Source organism: Schistosoma haematobium, chromosome 3 (assembly GCF_000699445.3).
Source record: "Schistosoma haematobium chromosome 3, whole genome shotgun sequence".
In the NCBI taxonomy this organism is placed as follows: Eukaryota; Metazoa; Platyhelminthes; class Trematoda; order Strigeidida; family Schistosomatidae; genus Schistosoma; species Schistosoma haematobium.
In genome coordinates, this window is record NC_067198.1 from 19,982,212 (window position 1) to 20,005,805 (window position 23,594).

General features: G+C 35.7%; 1 protein-coding gene across 2 annotated transcripts in view; it reads left to right on the forward strand.

Moving 5' to 3' along the window:
* The first annotated feature begins 2,490 nt into the window (after nucleotides 1–2,490).
* Nucleotides 2,491–23,594, forward strand: part of GOLGA7_1 (Golgin sub A member 7) — a 41,552-nt gene continuing 20,448 nt past the window's right edge. The window contains exons 1-4 of one of the 2 annotated variants that reach the window (XM_051213240.1): nucleotides 2,491–2,647; nucleotides 2,759–2,911; nucleotides 5,096–5,197; nucleotides 8,298–8,609. In XM_051213240.1, coding sequence (XP_051069198.1) covers nucleotides 2,519–2,647; nucleotides 2,759–2,911; nucleotides 5,096–5,197; nucleotides 8,298–8,342 — 429 coding nt within the window. In that variant the 5' untranslated portion in view covers nucleotides 2,491–2,518 and the 3' untranslated portion in view covers nucleotides 8,343–8,609. Of the gene's footprint in view, nucleotides 2,648–2,758; nucleotides 2,912–5,095; nucleotides 5,198–8,293 lie in introns of those variants that run through there. The other variant, XM_051213241.1, reaches the window with a different exon arrangement.

Sequence of the window (23,594 nt, forward strand, 5' to 3'; positions counted from 1 at the left end):
TCTATAATTGTGTATATCATTTCTTCGTTTTTCTTTACTAATTCATCAGAAGAAAAAAAAAGATTTCCTTTTCTATTTCGTTATATACTTTTTTCAGATTGCTACTGAATTGTGTATATTACCAGAGAAATTGAATATATCCGGTGGTGCAATTGCATTAGGTCATCCAGTTGGATGCAGTGGTGCTCGTATATTGGTCACATTAGTGCATACATTACAACGGCTTTGTAAAGATCATGATGTCAATGGCGGTGATCATTCAACTGTAGTTCGACGAGGTGTAGCTGCTTTATGTATAGGTGGTGGAATGGGAATTGCAATCGCTGTGGAGACATGTGTTTGACAATAACAACAACTTTGAACTATCTTTCTTGTGATTCCAGTTTTTGTTATATGAATTAATGTTCATGCCTTATTTTAGGGGTTGCTTACTCATCTCATGAATAAAAACAACAACACAGTTCAATAAAAATCGTGTAGAAAGCAAGTGCCATTCCTTTTTCTTCTTTCTCCACTGGAATATTTTGTTGTTGATTTTAAAAGTAAAAAACAAAAGAATGAAAAAATCTATTCATTTATAACTTTTATATGTAATTGTATTTGATAAAAATACAAACAAAAATATCATAATAAAACTAGATTAGATCATATGATTGTTCTTCCTATTGTTTCATTTTCAATTTTATACACTTTTGATATTTGTTTTGATTGAAGAATGAAGGTTTATGATGTTGTTAGCGTTTTTTTAATTAACAACTTTTAACTCTCGAACTTTAAAAACTTTTCTACTCGAAATACAGCTGTGGGTTACATGCACTTGTTAGTTGCGTGCGTTCACTCTCTCCCCCTTCAGTTGAGTTATTTTCCTTTTAAATTATAATCAGTTAGTTAGTTTCGGTCAAATATGAATTAACCAAAGTAGCAACAACTCACTAACATGACTAAGTGAATCGCGAAAATAATGTAGTGGAGATGTAATCTAGAAACAATAAACATTAAAAACAATTAAAATGACTATCCCATTATATAATAGAATTCAACATTCATGGGAAAATGAAAAATGAATGCACCTGTGTCATTGCAAACACTTCTGAACCGTCTTACCCAACACCTACGACAACTGACCGCTGTTAACATACATACACCAATCATCCAGTCTGAATTCACTTACTTGATTCAAATCAATAGTCAATGATTTCAAGGACTAAAGTTACGTTTCGATTTGGCCACCCCTAGTTATCTCCCAACCAACATCTACAGACAGTATTGATGGTCATCGTATGCGGTGGTTGGGGATATGTAATATATGTCTCGCGCGCGAGACTGATATCCTGGGTTCGAGACTCGCGGGGGGCGGGATAGTGGATGTGCACTGCTGAGGAGTCCTATACTAGGACGAAACGGCCGTCCAGTGCTTCCAGGCTTTCCATGGTGGTCTAGCTTCAATTTTCTCAATTCCAACTAGTGAAATTTCTGAAATCTCCACAAAACCCTTTCTGATAATGATTTAAGCACTTAAATATCATCTATCATAATATAGGTTTAAAAGACACTTCATTTACTTATGTTCAAGTAATTGCATAGTGTGTCTTTCCCTCACAACAAATATACTTTGAAGCCCATATTTATTCTCTGATTTGTATGAATTCATGGTTGAAGTATGTGGTTTATTGGTACATGTAAACTATAAACTTCTGAGTATATCAATTCACTTGATTGACTTGTGAAAACTGATTATCGGTTGGATTTAAATTTCATTGGAAAGTTACTTAATGTGATTCCCAATTGTCAACTTAAATCAAATTCAAACATTTCGCTTCTGATTCAATGAAGTTTATTTTATACTATGGTTGTAATTGAAATTTTCACTATGAACACATCTGCAATAGTTGTGTTAAGTTCGTTCAGGGTCATTATCTTATATTTGACAAATGGTCAGTTGATTTTTGACATTTCTGCCTTATACTTTCTAGTTACATAGGTTATTGTTTAAGAAGTTATTAAAGTGTTATTGATTCAACTTACAAATCAAAGGTCAGATTCTGATCACGATTAAATAAGTAACAAGTGGTTTAATCCTGAACTTAGTGTATCTTTTATTACTTACATGATATGTCCAGTTTTTTATGTTCCTAGCATTAATTATTTTTGTTTGTTACAAAAATTCATAGCATAATCCCACCTCCCTTAAAGAACAATAATCACATAAATGTGTAAAATATAGTTGAACGGACCAGTTTACTTTGAAGCCTAACAGATTGAAATAGTTTCGTGTTCTTGTTGGTAGGTGGATCCCGCTCACTTTTGTTCAACTCAATATTAACCAAGTGAAACTATAGTTTACATATACTTTTATTTTGAATCTGTGTATATTAACACATAAACTCACACAGGTTCGCCTTCAAAATTTTTACTTTCGTAAACTTTACAAACAATAGAACTATATCTATAAATTCCAATCTGTCCTTTATTTAAACATTATACATTTTAGGGTAAATAGACAGTTATTATCATAGTTATGGGTAGTGAAGAACGGCCTAATAACTCTATGGTGCCTTGTGAACGTATTTTCATTCAACGTGATTATTCATCTGGTACAGCAGTACGATTTCAAACTTTACCAATGCCTTTACAACTTCGTGGACGTGTAAGTTGTTGTGTTATCGTTGATTTAAATTAGTTGGGAAAAGCAGATTTTTCCTCATTACTTATATTACTATTCACTAATGTTTACGATCATTTATTGTTTTACGCATAGATTCCTCCTAATCGATACGCTGATGCAATCGCTCGTTTGAATAAATTATTCGATGAAGCTGAAACAATTAATTCTTCTGTTTGTCTAGAGAACTTATTTGGTTGTTTAACAGCATATCTGATATTTTTATGCATGAAGACACATTATGACAAGGTAAGATGATTTTTAAGTGTTTGGGAAGTCTTATAACTACATGTTAATTCTAGCAATTTAATTTTTTGGTACCGAAGTTTAATCAGTATTGGGCACAGAAATTTTTTACTCTATAAATATAACTGTCGTATGCACTTTACTAAATGCTAGAAATTCGTTCTTTATTTATAAAAAGAAATGAGTAAATTTATTTCGTTGTATTTTTTTATTAGTGTCATTTAAGCATCAACTATCAATTTTAACCGTCTCATGAACATCATAAATTAAAGGTCTCTATTTCTAAACCATGTCAAGTTATCTTTCATCTTATCTCTTTATTGATGTGAAATATTTCAACTTGAGTTGATACAAATTTGTACCAATTTGTATTCAGGTTACAACTGACTAACTGATTAGGATTTATTTATGTGCTGATTGGTCCATTATAAACTAATCACTATATGCAATCCATTAACTATTCATTAAGTCACGAGTAGAAATTCAGATGACTTTTTAAAAACCTTAAAACTGATACGGTATCACACTAAGTTCGATTCATATTGTTATTTTTTGACATGTAAAAAGACTTGGGAATTAACATGAAAATGTGATAATTGTTAATTATTATTATTATTATTATCATTATTATTATTATTATTATTATTAAACTCTCGCATTGTTTGGTGATGGTATTTAAAAAATGTGAATATTACTCGGAGATGATTGAGACATGTTACGTGTCCCTAATCACCGTCTACCTCAACTGGCGTAGGAGTAAGAGAAAAAGTAGGTGCGACCAAATTGAAACCTAACACCAGTCTATGATATCATTAACTAGTGAACTGAAACAAGTAAATGTATTCAGACTGATTGATTGGGGTATGTATGATAATCACGATCAGTCATGATAGACGTTGAGTATAATAGTTTGAAATCAGTCACAGCGGTAGAGATACATTTGTTGTTTATCATCCTTTCGATTTTGAATTCCTGCATTTCTTCATACTTTCTTTCTAATTCAGTCTTTTAGCACCATATTTTTAAGGTTTAGTCTTTCTTATGATTATTGCTACCGCAACTCACCTCGCCATATTAATCAGGTGAGGGAACTTGGGTCAATGCATATCTTTGTCAGTTTCTACCTTGATTATTATTGAATAAATGATGTGTTAAATTAAGCAATCAAATTAAAGGGTATATGATAAGTTTTTTCTGATTTAACTACTATTGATTAGTTTATTTAGGAAATAAACTTCCGACGAAATGAAAACTAAACAACAAAAGTATTCAGCGGTTTGTTTGAAACAATCTATTTTTAGGACGCTGTGATGTGTTCTCCTCTCTCTCTCCTGATTTATATTACCTCTTCCAGGGATTTAAGACCATGATGGTTTAGAAAACAACTCAAATCTGAAAATGGTTTTAATTTTAATGACGACAAGTAAAACGTTGTGGAGTTAAGAAACTACTTGATCACTGAACGAATATATTTCCAGATATTACGTTTTCATAGTAAACGTCTGTTTTCATTGGTTATTATTTTTTGACTTCAGTTAATTTATGACGAACTTCTAATAACTTTGATAAGTATTCATATTCACTTTCATTTTATCGACTCCATAATGGGATGACAGTTTGAACTTCATTCTCATTATGACTTTGGCAAATTCTGACTCTAGATAATTGATATTACGGAGGAAATGAATGATTTACCGTTTGTCACGAGATAATACAACTAGTAGGTAGTAGAATAATTAACCAAACATTAGTTTGGAGAATCGATCGATATACTAGATAACTAGACCATTAGATTAGGTCATACGTTACACAATATCCAACCGAAAATCCAAAAGTAAGTTACAGACACAAATATAATCTGTTCACAAACCGTAAAATGCAGAGTAGAATATAGTGAAGTCATAGACAATATAAAGATATTCATTTTTTAAAATTACTAATTACTTCGTAAGCATTTTTTCGACCAATCGTGGCTTATATTGCTAATTCTTAAACTTAATCCTAATGGACGTAACACAAAGTAGTTTGGCAATGATGAATTTTCGTTTATGCTGTTATTGTTTCTTATAGATTTATCTTATTACTTATTATTTATCGTGTTCTTCATAATCATTCTTCAATATACAATATTCTACCGATAATTCATAATGATTCGTGATGGGTTATTTTTGTCTGTAACTGTTCCAGGTATTGCATAAAGTGACTTTAGCTGTTGCGGATTTAAATGAGAAATTATTTTTACCGAATGGATTACTTATGATTGATCCATCAGAACGTGGACTTAGGGTAGTATCCTTTTAATTAGTTGAGTATATATATATATATATATATATATATATATATATATATATATATATATATATATATATCGAGATTTTATTGACATTTTTCTATTCCTTTTTCCCAAGTTTTCTCTACAAATTTACATATACCTGAAGTTAATTTAACTGAAAATTAGTCACCCAATGTGCTTGATAAGCTATTCAATTTGTTACAGAAATTCCCATGTAGTAATCTGTTATGCTTAAATTGTAGTTTTAAAATATGAACTGGTCCCATCCTATAATTAATTGTACATCTTGTAAATTCCCTTCTTTTGTGGAGTTAATCAATAACAATTTCTGATGATAAACAGACGAGAAAATTCACTACTACCACTGTTATGGTTGATACCATGCAACTATGCTCATCTTATGAAAGATATTCTAAAAATATTTTGGGATAAAATTCAATAGATTCTTTTCCTAAAACTAATCTAATTCTTTATCTATATTGTTCTCGTATATAAATCTTGTATAGATCTCGTTTTATTGATACATATATCTCTCTAGATTGTGTATCTGTAAATCTATATAAACACGGTTGTATCTATTTTTATTTCATTATCTCTGCAAGCACGTTATTGACACAACCGTTGCAAAGTTTACAACTTCATCCAATATATTTTGTAATGATTTAGATGACCCCGGTATTGATATTTTAACTGAAATGTGATTATTCTTCTTTGGGATATATGCATTCTGTGCGGACTGCTTCAATATTGCCATTATGAAACAAGTGTGTAAAGAATAAATGGAATGCAGTGGAATCTAGGACGCGCATTTCTTCATACTTGGGACTCGTCATTTATATGTAAACCTGCATCTCAGACTTGGTGATCACTTTTAGACTCCGACCCTCACGTAGAGGAGCATAGGCCAATGTTATAACTTGTCGTTTGAATGCTTATAGTCTTGGTTCTTTTAATGCTACTTTTTGTATCTGGTCGTCGCTGATTGTTATGTCGGAAACGCTTATCACTTATACTCGGAACGATGGACCTCTGCAACTCCCACGAAAGTAAGAACACAAAGACTGATACAAGTGATGATTTATTAACCCCGAAACACGAAGACGACGGCGACTCTAGTAGAAAATACACTCATTTATATATTGATTGTACACCCGTTTTGATTAATAATTAGGATGAGATCACATATATGAAAAATACTTAGAGTTATAACAAATCACATACTGAGCATGGTTCATGTCAATGGAATACAGGAATATCGCATATTATGCAGAATAAAATATCATACGAGAAAAGAAAACAAATACTATATTGAGTAATCATTACATTGAATCAAAACGGAAGTAATCTTGAACAAAACTCAATGAGTAAATCAATTGAAAATTGACTTTTCTTTCCATCATATCGGCCACATACCAACAATCTCCAACCAAATCTGTGCTGGATACTCCTACCAAGTTCTTTCAAGTTGATCCTCATTCTTTTTATGTCTGCTTCCAATTCCCGGTGCAGTGTTCTTTACCCTTCCTCTTTCCCGTTTCCTTTCAGGATTCCAAGCAAGCGCTTGCCTCGTGATGCAATCGGGTTATTTCTGTAATGCATGTCCTATCCACTTCCAGCGTATCTCCCCAATTTCCTCTTCAGTTCGAAGCTGGTTTATTCTTTCCCACAGTAGGCTGTTGCTCGTGGTATTCGGTCAAACGACATTCAGTATCTTGAGTAGATAATTGTTTATAAATACTTGTATCTTTTTGATGATGGTTGTAGTAGTAGTCCAAGTTTTATCTCCGTACAGTGGAAATGTCCCGACGTTCGTATTGAAGATTCTGAATTTTATATTGATTGGCAATTGTTTTGAGTTCCTTACCTTTACGTCTGCATCCGATCCTCCTCGTTCACTGATGATGCTGCTGACCAAGTACATGAAAGTCTCCACCTGTTCCAGAGCTTCTCCATCAAGTGTGGTTGAGTTAGTGTTCTCTGTGTTGTATTCAATGATGTTGCCCTTCCCTTGTGTACGTTGAGGCTTCTGTCACAGTGGCTGTCTTGACCTGCATTTGTCTATGTGTACAGGATAGAAAAGTTAGGTCATCAGAAAAGATTCTCCTATCCACTCTGTCCAACGCCTTCTCATAGTCAAGGAATTTGATGTATGGTGACGAGTTCAATTCAATTGATTGTTCAACGATGATGCGTAGTGTCGCGATTCGGTCTGTGTACAACCGGTCCTTACGGAATCCGACCTGTAGATCTTGAAGCTGGATGTTTACTGAAACCTTCATTCGGTTCAGCGACACTCTGTGGACGACGTTTTCTGGTGCTTCTGTAGCTGAGCCCACACATTTGTTCAAATCTCTTTATTTTGATATATTGATGACGTGTCTTTCTTCCCAGTCTGTCGGCGTTTGTTCTTCCTCACAAATCTTCCTGAATAGAACGTGAAGTAGGTATAATTACATCTGTGTGACTTGAGTGCTTCGGCTGATATATTGTCAGGTCATGCTGCTTTCCCACTACTGATTTGATGGTGCTTCTCTGATCCCTTTTGAGCTGTCCTCAATAGTAGTTTCTTCTTCTTTGAGTAGATCTTGTAAGGCGTGGTAGCTGTTGTTGAAAGTTCTGTGGAATTGATTGAGTTTGTCAATATGTTGGAGGAAGAGTGTATTGGACCTTTTTAATGCTGTTTCCCCAGTTTTGCACTGTTTCTTTACCTTCAGTTTCATCTTGGAAACCACCTCTTAGTGGTGATTTGAAGCTATGTCAGCTCTTCCCCTGTTTCTCACGTCTTCCATCGACCTTCTGAATAATGTCTATTATGGGTACTTTAGTGATTACCTACTACTTATGTCGTTTTAATAATCTTATACTACTCAAATTCTTTCTGGGTATGCGACGTACTTTATAAGGCAATGGTTCTCCGTGTAAGATATTGACAGTCAACGATTTGATCATAGTTAAATGACCTTATGTTTAAATAGGTTGTTTTAGTGACTTCAATATTGTCGAGGACTTATAGATTCTTTATATATTTATATATATATATATATATTGCCTATATTTGATTAACACACTTTGCTCCTTATATGTAACCATAGATAGAGTTATGTATATTCCATTCTCAATGAAAATTATATGCTGGTTTGAATGTGGGGGCTTTTGTATTGCACAATGAGTCTAATTTCCTACTCTAGTGTGTATTGGTTCATAAAAATGTGGTTTTATACACAAGATTTTGAAAAATAGGAGTGTAATCCGCACTTATCTTCAAGTTAATTATATCTACAATCAAATAAACTTTTATATCTGTCTCGTTTTCTTTCGTATAAACTGTTATATTCATTACCATAAATCTATACTATATCAGTTATTATAGATCTTATTAACAAACAATACATCTCATTGGTGAATTAAGAAGTTTTATGGATTAAAGCATTTCGAAATACGTTATAGGAAAGCTTTTCTAAACGTAATTCAATGGCCCCAAGTAATTCAGAAACCGCAACCTTATAATAAGAATTTGTGATTAGTCTTATTATTTCATTATTCGATAATCTAAGATATTTACAAGAATCGGAGTAGTCTTTCGGCTGCATACATATCTACGACTTGATTTACGTACACATCATAAAAGCTACGCAAGGTTTCTAACTTGAAAATCGAGTTAACCATAAAATCCTGAAAGAAAAAGAATGAAATGTGTCTAAAAGTACGGTAGTATTTTGGGGAACAGTATAAACCTACAAATCTCATCGTGAAGTATGTAGGTTGTTAGTTACACGACTTATACGATCTAAACCGTAAAACCGGGGTTACTGAATAGCTGTTACATCTCAGCTTAGGACTCTGCAGGAGTTCATGAGATCGGGCCTGGAGCATTCGGGTCTCACGGTGAGTACGATTTCTTCTAGTCAAAATACTATTTGTAACAATTTCGCAGCTTATGTGAAACCAACTTGAGAATTGAACAAATTTCCGGAAAACCACCTACGTGAAAGTTAGATTACACCGTCGAGAGGAAAGTATGCTCTTCTAAGAAGTAGATAAGAGTACAGTTGCAAAATGTTCCCTGATTTACAAAACAGGTACAACGTTTGAATATAGACAAAGCATTCGCGAATGCTAATGACCGTAAAGAAGTTTTATGAGAAGAGCTAGGAATATGAATATGAAGTTAATTCAAGGTATACTGATGAGCCAATTTTCTAAAAATGTATCGTCTTTCGGATATTTCTTCTGAGTGCGTTGTAGAACTATCATAGTAACCACTGAACGGTGGTAGGGTCTACTAGCTTTGTAGTGTCCTGGATCGCCGCATATTGTTTATTGATGATGGATCCTACTGACGTTATTTATAAAAACACAGTTTAACAGATGATACTGTAGATAATAGTAGAAATTTACGAGTAGATTTCCGCATACAAATATGGGTTTAAGAATTTATAGTATGAAGTTTGCGGATAGTGGTGGTCTTTCTTGACTTGAAAGCAGCATTTGACTCGGTAGACCGCGAGATTCTGTGGCAGTGTCTGTCATTGAAAGGCGTACCCCAGAAGTACATAAACCTTGTAAAAGCTCTTTACTCGAACACTACCAGTCGACTCAGAGCTTATGGCGAACTGTCATCTGCTTTTGAAACCTCAACTGGTGTCCGTTAAGGCTGGCCACTTTCTCCATTTTTGTTTAACTTCATCATAGACCTACTGATGGAAATAACATTCTCGGGTATTGATCTCCTTCCAGGAGGTCCACTTATCGACTGAGAATATGCAGATGACATAGTCCTGTTTGGTGAAGACGCTGATAGGATGCAGAGTCTTCTGGTAGCACTAAGCAACAATGCCAGAATGTTTGGAATGTGCTTCTCTCCCTCTAAATGCAAGTTGTTGCTTCAGGACTGGTCTGGGTCAACACCTGAACTAAGGATAGGGAGTGAAGTAGTCGAACGCGTCGACAACTTCACTTATCTTGGAAGTCTGATCAGCCTTAATGGGTTGGTTTCTGACGAAGCCTCTGCGCAGATTCAGAAAGCTCGTTTTTCTTTTGCCAACTTACGTCACCTATGGCGAAGGCGAGATATCCGTCTATCAATAAAAGGACGAGTATACTGCGCAGCAGTCCGTTCTGTTTTAATTTACGGCAGCGAAACATGGCCATTAAGAGTAGAAGACACTCGTAAGCTACTAGTATTTGACCACAGATGCCTTAGAAATAATGCTCACATCTGCTGGGATCACCGGGTATGCAATAGGGAGATTAGACGCAGGGTATTAGGGAATGATGGTAAATCAGTTGATGAGATTGTGGATCTTCATCGACTGAGATGGTTGGGTCATGTGTTACGTATGCCTGAACACCGATTACCACGACATGCAATGCTAACTGGTGTTGGAGATGGTAGGAAGAAAGTTAGGGGCGGCCAAACCAAAACGTGGCATCAGTGCTTGAAGTCACTAACTTCTAGTCTGAGCCATGCTGGTAAATGCAGGCTACTTGGTTGGAGTCCGCGTGACTCTCGTAACCAATGGTTCAGGACTCTTGGTGACGGCTCAGAATCGATCGCCCTCAAATGTCCTGGTACGGCCGAGAGTGGGGAGAGTCTGCTCTCCTTCTTGAAATGCTCTCACATGGCCACGCAAATATAGCCTCTGCCAGGGAAGTCCCATTCACTGCCTTCTCGTGGCGGGGGTGTTGTTTACGAAAATGAGAGGACGAAAAGCGAATGTCCGGCGCTTTATCCGGATTCCAAACCAATGGTGCACATGAGCTCCAGTATCCTGCGGGAACAAATGACGTATGAACCAATCGTTGGTCAACGGCTACCATGGGACTGCATCTCCTTACGATGCTCCACTGCCTTGTGGATCAGACCTTCAGGTCGAAGGCTCGGGGAGTGCCCCCCTAAGAAAACCACATACTTCGGTTTGGGCACCCGGGCAGTATCACAGCCCTCACACATGTCGAATGAGATTTGTGTGACGCATATGTATTTGGTGCCTTCTTGTACCAATATCTATGTGTTAAAATAAATATATCAGCATCGATTACAATGGCGTCGGTGTATCCACTCTGTCTCCTCTTTAACTAAGAGATTAAAATCGCTTCATATCTTTCTCCCTGTACTATATCCATATATGCAATCTTTCTTTTATATATTACCACCTCTTAATTAACTACTTTTATGAATCCGGTGTCCATCTTGTGTTAATGAGGTATGGCAACTTGGACCGATGCATATAGGTGCCTGGTCCTACGTTGTAGCTGACTGACGAGTTCGCGAATTGTCTGAAGATAACTTCGTGTCATTGATTGACCTTCTAACTTATCATGACGTAATTGGATTATGGAAGAAATGAGAATCAGATATGGCATACTACAGACCATATAATTACACATCAAGCTGGATTAGTTGTTTATAATCGGTTTAAATTTAGTGAGTTATTTAGTAATTGCAGCTCTGAGAAATCCCTTTCTACTAGTATCGTATGAGCCGCTACAAAAGTCCAGTAGCTTGGCGAGTCTAGGTCTGGTATCTTCCGAAGTGAGGATTCATCGATTGATTGACAGACTAAATAGGGGATGAAATTTTGGTGGTGCAATGAGATGGAGTACCATTTGAACACACATTAGTAAAAGGGGACACTAGATACATATGCGCTACACGATAACAATGGGGCCAGCAACCGTTGTTAATGCTATGTGTGAGGGCTGGGACGCTGTCCGAGTGCCCAAACCGAAGCAAGTGGTTTTCTTAGAGGGTCACACCCGGAGCCTTCGACCTAAAAGTATAATCCACAAGGCAGTGGAACATCAGGAGATGCAGTCCTATAGTGGCCGGTGACGAGCAACAGGTTCATACACTTTTTGGATCCTGCACTCCATGTGAATCATTTGTTTGGAATCAGGGTTTTCCAGCTCACCTAGGTGGGTCCATCAACCTGGAAAAGCATCGGACATTTGCTCTTCGTCTTCTCAACTTCCTAAACAACACCCCCTTGCTAGAAGGCGGTGAGTACGACTCCCCTCGCAGTAGCCACGAGTGGGTGAGCGGATTGTCCTCGACCGTGCCACGGCATTTGGGGGCCACTTAAGGGTCAGGTACAGGCGAGACACCGAATCCCTTACAAAGGTAAGTCCATAGATGCATTGATATATATATATATATATGGATAGAATACCTAGACAATGTGATTTTCACGCAGCATGTCTAGAAATGAAATCCTCGTGAAATTTACTGGCATACATGTTGCTCATTCTTTGTTGGTACGATTAGAACAGTCGCATTCAGAGTCAGCCGTTAGGAAACCAAGTGGTCAAAATATAATCGAATATAGAAGTGAACCGTCATTATACTAAACCGATGATATTTTTGGGGGAGCTTCTTATAACCCTGTCGCCACAGTACACCCATGCACTAAATGGGACTCACTCTAACAGATGCGAACATCCATCTATTGTTCCCACAATCCAACCATGCAATTTTGTTGCCTCCGTAACTCTACCAATGACATAGCGTCTAGCAACTTTATTTCACGCGGCGACCTAAAATGTATTTTCCTAAATTCCTTAAAAAGTCTTGTTCTCTCCAAAACTTGCTACCACTATAAAGAGACAGTACTTAATAACATTGTGGTCCAAACTAGGAATCGTTAGATAATTGCAGATGCCTAGTAATTAGTATCTATTTTAGCTTGCCCAGAAGATCTACCGTTACAACAACTAACAAACAGAGGCAAGCACTGATATCAATCGCCATATCCCGTAACTTCTGGAATATGGGTATTTTCGAGAACAAATATGAAGTTTATTTTAGTGGTATAACGGATTTTTGTTTTAACATGAAACTGGCAGAAATGTTCACGGATGAACCGTTTGTTTAAGCAAGAGACAGTTGTTGCAACCAACTAAATGAATGTCTCAACGAATGGTACGCAAGCTCGAAAACAATAAAAAGATCGGTCTCTGAATTATCGAGAACACTAGTTGTATCTCTAAAGAATTTCTATTTCAGTAGGACAAGACGCAACTGGTTACACAAATGGCAATTTACGGAGACTTTTTATACTATTTTAAAATATCATTGGGTTTTATCTTTCTCCAAAGCTTTTTTCTTCCTTGACCTCATTCGCCAAATTGCGTAGCCGGCGATCAAGACTGCGTAATTGGCCATTACAATCTGCAAATAAATAAAACATGCAATAAATTAGTTTTCACAATACATGAACTGGGTTTGTCCCATTATCATTAATTCTCTGGGCTTTAAAGTGGGTACGATACCCCCGACTTTGTAGATGGGCTATTCCTATAAAATTATTGATGAAAACAAATGTGGTCTTGATGAACTGACAAGTATTTTCATCTCACTTTTGTAACCAAATCAACTGAAACTTTTAATTTGTGATAACAATAGACAAACCACACTAAGGTGGTACTCCACATCTATATGACACTTTTCACAGGCTTGTTCGTTAAGGTACACTCAGATCAACTGTCGGTTGGGAAACAACGGTATGTTCATCACAAGCAAACGAGAAAAAAAGGAGGAAAATGAAGGGGATATCTCGTAAGAAAATATGGATACAGAGGAGATGCGTCAGACAGTCTCGTTTGTCAACTGCTGTCGTGATGTAATGCATTCCTACTTTACGTCATGTCGCTGGAATGCATATATTCTGCCTAATGGTTAAAAAGTATTTTCCTAATTAATTACACAGCATTTAGCATTCTTACTCTCGAATTAGTGCGCAACTTACATTAAAACGGCCTTTTACGGTGTAGGAATTAAAATAATATCTCCAACCAGTGAACGCTGAATCTGGTATGTCACTTGACATATCGCAGCGACCGTCAGACAGAAAACTTTAAACCCGACGCCCATGGATTATATGTCCAATAATGTGTATTTTTGTTTTCAGATGATGTACACCAACTAGTTACCTCGGTTTTATGTTAGTAGATTTTTACAGATTATCACTGAATAAAGAAGATCCGTTCGCGTCGCAATAATGTCGTGTTTAACGCAAACATCGCGTTTAGTTCCTGTTTTTGCATGTCACTAAATTCTGTAGTTAAAAGTCTCTGTAGAAGGTACAGGTCTCTAAAATAGACCGCTCATAATGCATCGAACAATAAGCGCCAAGTTTTAGAGGTTCCCACTTTTAGCTCAGCGCATCGCGAGCGCTAAAACTGCATACAAACTGTTGCTCAGTTGCATGCAGATAATGGGAAACGGATCAGGTATTCTTACTCAAGATAGTTTCACTTACAAAGAAAAGCTCTACATTTCAAGCGCTTTGAACGACTTTGTTTGTACTGTCATGAGTTCGGCACCAGATCAACTAGGTACAGTCAACCATGCCTCTCATCTTAACAGATACCAAGAAAATGGTTTCACAGGTCTGTTAAACTGAAGATAAATAACTAAGGGGTTGCTTGTTCTACGTTTCAGGCATGAATTCTGGAGTGAACTGTGGACTAGTAAAACGTCGCTGCGGTCTAGAGGTTAGGACATTGCGTTGGTGATCCATATTGGTGAACAAGACGTCGAGTATCGCATCATTTCATTATAATCTTTATGATTGCATTCTTTTTCATTTTCATCGTCTTCTATATTAATCAATCACTGTGAACATTCGTTGCTTCATATCAATGTTGATTTCTATTTAAACCCAAATAATTAGTTGAATTGATAGAACTAACTAATCAACTACGATTACAATCGACTTTCGTGGTTCTTTAACTAACATTAACAGCCTATAAATGCTCCTGGGTAATATATCTGTTTAAATATCAACCACTCGTAAGTATAGACACAAGCCGACACGATCGCACATCTATTTGTAAATTATCCATTTGTATAAACGAGACAAACTATTGATCACAAATTAATTATTCTGCTTAATCACTATCAACTATCTTTCGTCAGAAACTATCCACTAGAATGTTTTACCTGACCACTGCCTCCCAAGTTTCCAATCACTGAGTTCCATGGTCAAACAGAGGATATGAATACTAGAAATTTTCGGCAGGTTTGGCTATTAGTTTTCTGCAATCTTAGATCCCGTTTAAAATGTTTGTCAGGCAATGCTGCGTATTTAGCTTATATAAATTCAGTCTACAACGATGTGCTAACCGAGGGTATGATCAACAGTACCTCGTGTATAATGCAGATTCGAATTACTGTCTACTTTATATTCTCATTACTTGGTAATATCAATATGTATGAGTCATATATACATAGTGAAGATAAAACGAGTCTGAGACGTTAATTTACGTGTAACACAAGTTATTGTCTTAATTACAATCTTCGTAATCTTAAAAATAATATTTATTTAGAAGGAAAAAAGAGCGATAAAAGAAATGAAATCTAGTGAAAGAGTCAAACCATGACAATATTATTAATTGTGTAGTGAATATCGACCTTTGAAGTAAACCAACAATTTAAATAAATAAAAAAATTAAATAAGAATATACTCTTTGCTGCATTCGGGTAAATACATGTAGATCTATGTAACTGTATACAGAGTGAAACCGGATATTAGTATAGATAGTTGTGCAATAATAATTTAGAATGGTGCTATGATAATCACAATTAATTGCAAAGGATAATCAAATACAAATTTCTATGTTATATATATATATATATGATGATGATTTAATGAATCTGAGAAGTTAATTTGTTTAAGTGTAGCATAGGATAATTTTTCCTCATTTTCGTTATAGACTTTGAATGTTTAGGAATAATATATGTTTAGAAGGACAAGGAGCGATGAGAAGAATATCTTATGTGTCGAGAGACTAGTAATAAGTGTGAATACGAATATAAGCAGATTTCATATGTTAAGATGAATAAAAATAAAATAAAATAGATATTGAAAGTTTCAAATGTTACTCTTTGCTCTACAGTCAGTTAGATAGATGATAGACCTTGTTCGTATGAATCATTATCAAACAAATTGATATTCAATAGGTGACACAATCCACTTTCGGAAAGAAAATCATCAAGGGGACTTCTGAACCAAGTTGTATGAGGAGAAAATTCTGGCTTAAGTTTGTGTAAGATCTTGGATACCATAGAGTATGGGGGTGTGGATACCGAGGAAGTATTTTTACCTGACTTCTGAAGGTATTAGATTATTAAAACCTTGATGATAAACTAATCTGGCCACGTGAAATCAAATATCCAGGTTTAATTCTACACCTGCTTTAATAGTGAACGCTATAGACAACACAATGGGTGATTCAATCAGCGTTGCGTAACCAGTTATGTTTTCAAAGGACGGTTTAAAAGGCAATGCACCGTTGGCTGACATAGACTGTAGAGCACTAACGAAATCTGAAAACAGCAGACGTGATGTATACTGTACATGAGAAATTCTTCACTCAACTCTATATCATAGTCATCCAGTTATATACGACATATCAAATGTAAGTTAAATTGTGCTGCAAATGTAATACCTAGGGTAGAAATGAAAATTATTCGACGATCTACTACAAATTTCGAAGAATTTGAAAACAGACAGAAGGAAGATCAGGCATCTGAATGCTCAGATTCATTAAAAAATTTTAACCTCTAACCTAAATAGTTACTATTACTCGTAAATGGTGGCTTCATCTATCTTGACATCGTAGGACATTTTGTGTTTTCGAATTTGTGTTATTCCGACTGCATCACCTGTGTTTTGACGTTATTTCCTGGCTGACTGATGATTTACTAAACTACTTGATAAACTATGTAACAGCGATTAAAAGCCAGGACTGTGAACAAAACTGTGTTATTTCAACTCCATGTAGAGCATAATATGTAGTTAATTGATTAATAAAGGCATCAAAAGATGCTTACTTTACACATGAACAAAGACACCGGGTAATCGTAAAGTGGAGGGACTTTGAAACACATTGACACAAGGACATACGAAAAGGACGCCATAGTTATGGTTTCTGATTCTTCTGTTGTGGTAGGTCTACTCGCTTGATGGATCATACGGCAATTTTAGTGCGAGCTTGACGTTGAATACAGCTGTTTATATGGGTGGTTCGCCATTATGAATTCTTGAGCATATTTATGAAGAACTCAGTGGTGACTCACTATATTATCTTAGTCCTATCAAATAAATAAAGACACTTTTATCCCTACTGAGTAGTCATAGAAAATGAAAATCACGTACTTTCACAGGTTGTGTACCGCTAGTAGATGCGAACCCCATCAAGTTCCTTAAGATTTTGCTACCAGCCGAGAGTAATTCGGAGGGTTTGGAAAAACGCATGTTTGCAAAAAGCGCGTTGGAAGTTTCGGAGTTATATGACACTTAATTTCAAATCATTCTAATTTCATTTGCCAAATTTGGTGTTCTTTTATAAATCTTTTCTATCTCTTTTTCAATTTAGTACGAGTCTTAACGTAAAGAAAGGCAGCTAAAATAATATTCGACAAACAAGGAGGTTATTTTGATGTTTTGAAACCGAGAGACAGAATGAACAGACTACAGAAAAATAAGTAAGGGAATTGCTCGAAAACTTGAGAGTTCAAGGCAGTTGACTTAGTTTGCGCACGTGATTTACAGCCTAGCAAGCCAAAAAGGGATATTTGAGAGTATAGAAAAAGATGTGGGACGGTATTATATGAAGTGATTGTTGAAAATAGACTAGTTATAAGACACACAAATCAACTGAGAGATAGCAACAATGTTTATGAGTCATCTGAACCCAAAATTTTACCAATGAAAATATTATGTGATACATTTGATATTTAACCAGCAAAACAACAGGTTGAAATGAGAAAAATGAGCTGAAATCAAAGGCTAGCTGAAGGTCAACAAGGGAAAGGAGTGTTGCCGAATCAAATGAAAGTTTCATTAAACATCCAGCTTCAAGCGCTTGTTTGGAACCCTGAAAGGAAACGGGAAAGAGGAAGGGCAAAGAACACTGCACCTGGAATTGGAATCGGACATGAAAAGAATGAGGATCAACTTGAAAGAATTTGGTAGGAGTATCCAGCACAGATTTGGTTGGAGAATGTTAGTAGGCTACCTATGTTTCTCCGTGAGGGGTAACAGGCTTAGGTAAGTATCATCTGCTTGCTGTTATTGGATGAATAATATTTAAACCATTCTCATCGATATGACGTATTTAATCATTATCTGACGATAAATACAAAATTTTAAGTGTGAATAGCAGTTATGAAAACATGTGTCAAGTAACCTTAGTTGGATGTGTAGAATTAAGTTCTGCTTCGGTATCAGTATCACTCTAATAATAGACTTAATCCCATAATTGTAGATTTGTCACGTTGTGACTGATTTATCTAAAATCTTACGTGGAAGTCACATCATTCTCTACACTGACTCGTGTCGTAAAAATTACCAATATATGATAGAGAACACATTCACGCTGGAGATTAAAGGCACTTAATGCACGACGTCGAACTAGTATTATATCACAAGTCAACAAACGTTTAACTGAAAATTCGATTCTAACTAAAGAACTACAATCAAAACCATCAACAATTACATCTATTTCAAACAATTTACCTCCATCATACAATACTTCAGCAAATCTTTGTACGACTAAATCTTCAGTTCAATCACTTAAGACAATCGATAATCAAACTTTGACAACAATCAAAGGTGATGAAGCATCTGTTAATAATATACATTCTAAATCAATAATACTTTCAACACCATCAAATTCTAATAGTTTATGGTCATCCATTAAAGTATCGAATAATGAACCGATGGTAACAACATCTTTTTTTCCATTGATCATTTACCTCAAGTTCTTAGCATATCGAGCTTATTATCATCTTCACCAAATTTATCATCATTACAATCTAATAATGTAATGTCTTTTATTTCATTATCTAAAAGTTCTTCTAATACAGATGTCAATATGGATGATCTATTGTTAGTCTCAACAGAGACAAATCAAAGCTTCTATTTCATCCAGAACTATTTAAACTATTCGAATTGAATTGTGACTTGCGCTTTACTAACGAGGAGTCTATGGTTATTTGCATTTCCCAAAGTTTTGCTGTCCTTATGCAACAGAAGTACAAAGTTTAATCCCAAGAATCTGTCCTGAGCTCAAAGTTTGGCTTCTATCCGGCGGCACCAGTGATCCTTCGCTACTAGATATGGAGGCTCGTTAAGCAACAGCTTCTCTTACCTAGAGTAACAATAATCCTTCGGGTAGTGATAAGCTGAAAGTTAAACCAGAAAGAAAGCGACAGCAGCTGATGGGGAATAAATCTAGTGATTTTAAAATGTTTGGTTTAATTATTAGCTCGCGAAATATGGAAATCTAGAATTTGAACAAAGTGGGATTGTAACAATTTAGAATGATTCCGTGTAGAGATATTTCAATAAATCACCGTAAGATGCGTAATAATAGACGTTGGTTAGTAACTCAACTTATAGGCAGTACAAGTACTTAGTGTTTAGAAATAGAAAAACAATCAATTTTGTGTCGATATTATATCGGCATTACCTTTGGTTTATGTTACAAAGTCAATTAACTTCTATATTGGTAAGCTGTCCGTGTGAGTTGATTTCCAATTTTATCAGCACTAGAAGGCTTACTGAAGGAATAATAGTGTAACCGTGGGAAAGAATAATTCTAACCAGTGCTCCAGTTAGTCTGTTAAGTTTGATACGGCTTATTTAGTTACGGGGAGATTTTCTCGACCTCATTATTTCTTAACCGTGATGGAATTTAGTAATACTACTAATACATATGAATGGTTTCCAAAAATCCTTTTATGTGAAACTAGTGATAATTGTGTGCATTTTGGATAGATATGAGTGTATTCGTGGAAGACACACTCTAGACTCATTGTTATTTATGTTCATATCAACCGACTGACGATACATACAATTAAGCTGCAAGTATCGAGCCTCACATAAGTTATTTACAAATATAGTGATTGAGAATTGTTGAAATCGACCAAGCCTATGTGCAATAAACACCCGTGCCGCGGTGTTGCGCGATCTCTATGGCTAGATAAATCTTTACGAGATGATAAATCGTTTGTGATGCTCATGGGATTATCAGGGAGAACATAAGTTGTAACCAATTAGAGAACACTCCCAACTCATGTCTAGGGTAATGGCTTGAAACCTATTGTTATTAAAGGCTTTATTCAATATTATATTTTGGTACAATATAGAATTATCAGTATAGGGTATTGCAACAAGTTACTTACACAAAAAACAGTAACAAAGACGAAAGAGTTTTTAAGGAAAACCGGAAAACTGAACAACTTTTAAAATTAAAGACATGTTAAGAATGCAGGTTATTGACTAGGTTAACTCTGACAACCTGTTCGTCACAGAGTATATTTGCTAGGTAAGGTATTATAGAACTTTCATACTTTTGCTAGCGTGCATGGATTTTAATGTAAGTTCGTCTCGTTCTACCAGAAGATATACAAGGAGAAAGATAAGAGTGAAGGGAATGGCTATTATCTGATAAAATAACACCTGCCAGGAGTTTGCATGATTTTAAATGTCTATCCACAACCATATAAATTACGACCTCGAAAGATTCACCACACATCTTGCTAACTGCCTTCAGCACTCTCCGCATTACAGCAAAGTCTTTTCTTAAAACCCCAGGAAAGAACAATGGAGAAAGGTAAAAATACTAGGTAATATGCAAGAATTGACAAATTTTAAGAGTAAATGGCGAGTAATCCCAAGAGCATGCAATCTCTTTATGTAGTAAGTCAGACGGAAAACCTTCTTTGATAACAATAAAACGTGGGAAGACCAAGACAGATCAGAGGAAAAGGTGACACCAAGATAATTGACCTTCGACACTGTGTTTATGAAAGAGTCTCCGATGGCACAAGCATTATGGGATCTCAAAATGGTGTTTAGATTACGTTCATGTCTCATGCTAAAGTTAACAGCTTGACATTTAGACGGATTAAATATGAGACCATTACCAACAGACCATCAATCAATAAGAGACGAAACTCATTCATTTCTATGGGATGTAAAGAGGTAGAGATAGGCATACATACAATGAGAACATCCGCATATTTCACGAAAGTATTTACTGTGGAAGATGACAGATCATGCAAAAAAGAGAAAAGAAGAGATGAAAGAACAGTTTCTTGTGGTACACCTTCATGAGACAGTAGGGACTCTGAGCACTTTCCTCTGAATACAATGTACTGTTCCCTTCCAGAGAAGTAGGAACATAGCCAGTTGGTTATCCAGCTGTCAGTGTTGACGTTGATTAACTTGCTAATTGAGCTACGGGGATTATCTTCATCTTTCTCCACATTTCCAGTATGAGATTAGATTAGAAGGATCTGTTAAAGATAGTCGTGAATGGATAAAAAAGGACGTCAGCACATTTTTTGGGTTTGGGATACCATCAGATCCTAAACATCGGGATGAATTAAGTGACTGGAAGCATCTTCGGACATCACTTTCAGTGAAGCTAGGAAAACAGCTATCCTTTAAACCTGTGGATTAAGGGAGCATCACATCAGATGACTGCCGTACAGAAGACTTATTTAAGTCACAATTATCCAGCTGGTTATCGCTCCTAAACTCTCTGTCACATACTTGGAGGGTTTTTGCAAGACAAGAATTTTTGAGTAAACATACAGTTCAGACGTCTAATCTCTAGGTTTATCAGACCATTTAGCTTACGAACTTCATTAGAGATTTTTTCCTTGTACATTTTTTCTTTTACCCTCCGTAGTCGTTTTAGTTATAAAGATGTAAGTCGATTAAACCTTACAAAAACGGTTTCAGTCGGACAACAACTATCAAAACAGAATTTAAGGTAACAAGTGACAACATCGGTAGTGATTTCCAGTGAGTCATCTGTAAATAATTCCCAGTTAGTCATATGAAACATGTTTTTCAGATTTCGGATATTTTCTTTTGAGTAATTCATATATTTCACTTTCTTGGTTTGATGTAAGAGTGTACTCTTCTCATGCTTCCCATATACTTTAGGTAGAACACGAATTATACAGTGATCCGAGCTAGACAATGGAGCACGTTTACTAGTCGCATATATACCCACATCACTAATGAAAGCGAAGTCTAAATGAGCACTCAAACGGGTAGGAAAACCTATTACATTTTGGTGACCTAGTGACATAAGGAAGCTACAGTCACATGAATTGAAATCACCACATACAACTGAAAGTGAATCAATGAAGGCAGTAACAGCGAACTTAATGAATTCATCCGCAAAAACAGATGATGTGCAGTCTGGAATCACGTAGATATTGGTAACATAAACATATTTGTATTCATTCAGATGTTTTGGACAACATCTTAGAGTTAGACAGTCGATAAAGTCATTTGAAAACTTAAAACACACACACCAGTTTATGTTTACAAACGTACCTACACCGCCGCCACACCTCTCTTTATTGTTTGATTGATCCTGACGATAAATTTTGAAATCACGTAGCGATACTAGGCAGTCGTCCTGTAGATCATTTAACCAAGATTCTTTAATTGTAATGACACCACAATTACGATACATATTTTGACTTAGTAGGAATTGCAGATAGTCCACTTTGTTGATTAGTGATCGCCAGTTAGAATTTAGCAGCTCGGGAATCGACATACGATTAATATTCATTCTCTTTAACGCATATTCCCAACCACCACAATGTCTTTTATGGTACTTATTTGTAACTTGTGCAGCGAAAGGTCGTACGCTTGAATAGGTTATGCGATTAATGGACATAATGGTACGTTAAAACAAATGAAAAAACAGATAACTTGTTGAAATAATTAGATGGCAAAAACAGGTATCCCAGATATTCAAGCAGGTTACTGTTCTGTGTTGGGATAAATTCGACAGTGTTTTCAGACTGCAGGAGATTTTCTCGACTGATTGTATTAATGAGTTGCATGCACGATTGTGTCACTAAACCTTCAATTAGACTGAAAAGGTTTTAAGATATTTACTGAATTAGCAACCAATAGAAAAACATGCTGTAGTCATCTGTGATGGATGAAGACAACGAGAAAACAAAACTAGTTATTGACAATTACAAGTCAATTTGTTGACCGATTTTGTTAATAGTTTCATCAACTTTATCAATCATCATACGTGATTGTCAAGTCATGACAATGATTTATGACGATATGTTGAAACCAATATGTTTAACTATTTATAGTGTTGATTGAAGATTATCCAGTGGGAAAAAGATATTGCCGTTTTCGGTGCTTCTGAAATAACAGAAGTTTGTCGTGTTAATGAATCTGAACTGCCTGATTATACAATAAATTGCACTTCAAGAATATTCTTCTACATAGTGTTAATTTTAATAGTAGGCCCTGGACTTTTAATTTTAAATGCTAGATTGGACAACGATTACCTGATAGTTTAGTTATTATAGTCGTGCATTATGATAGTACC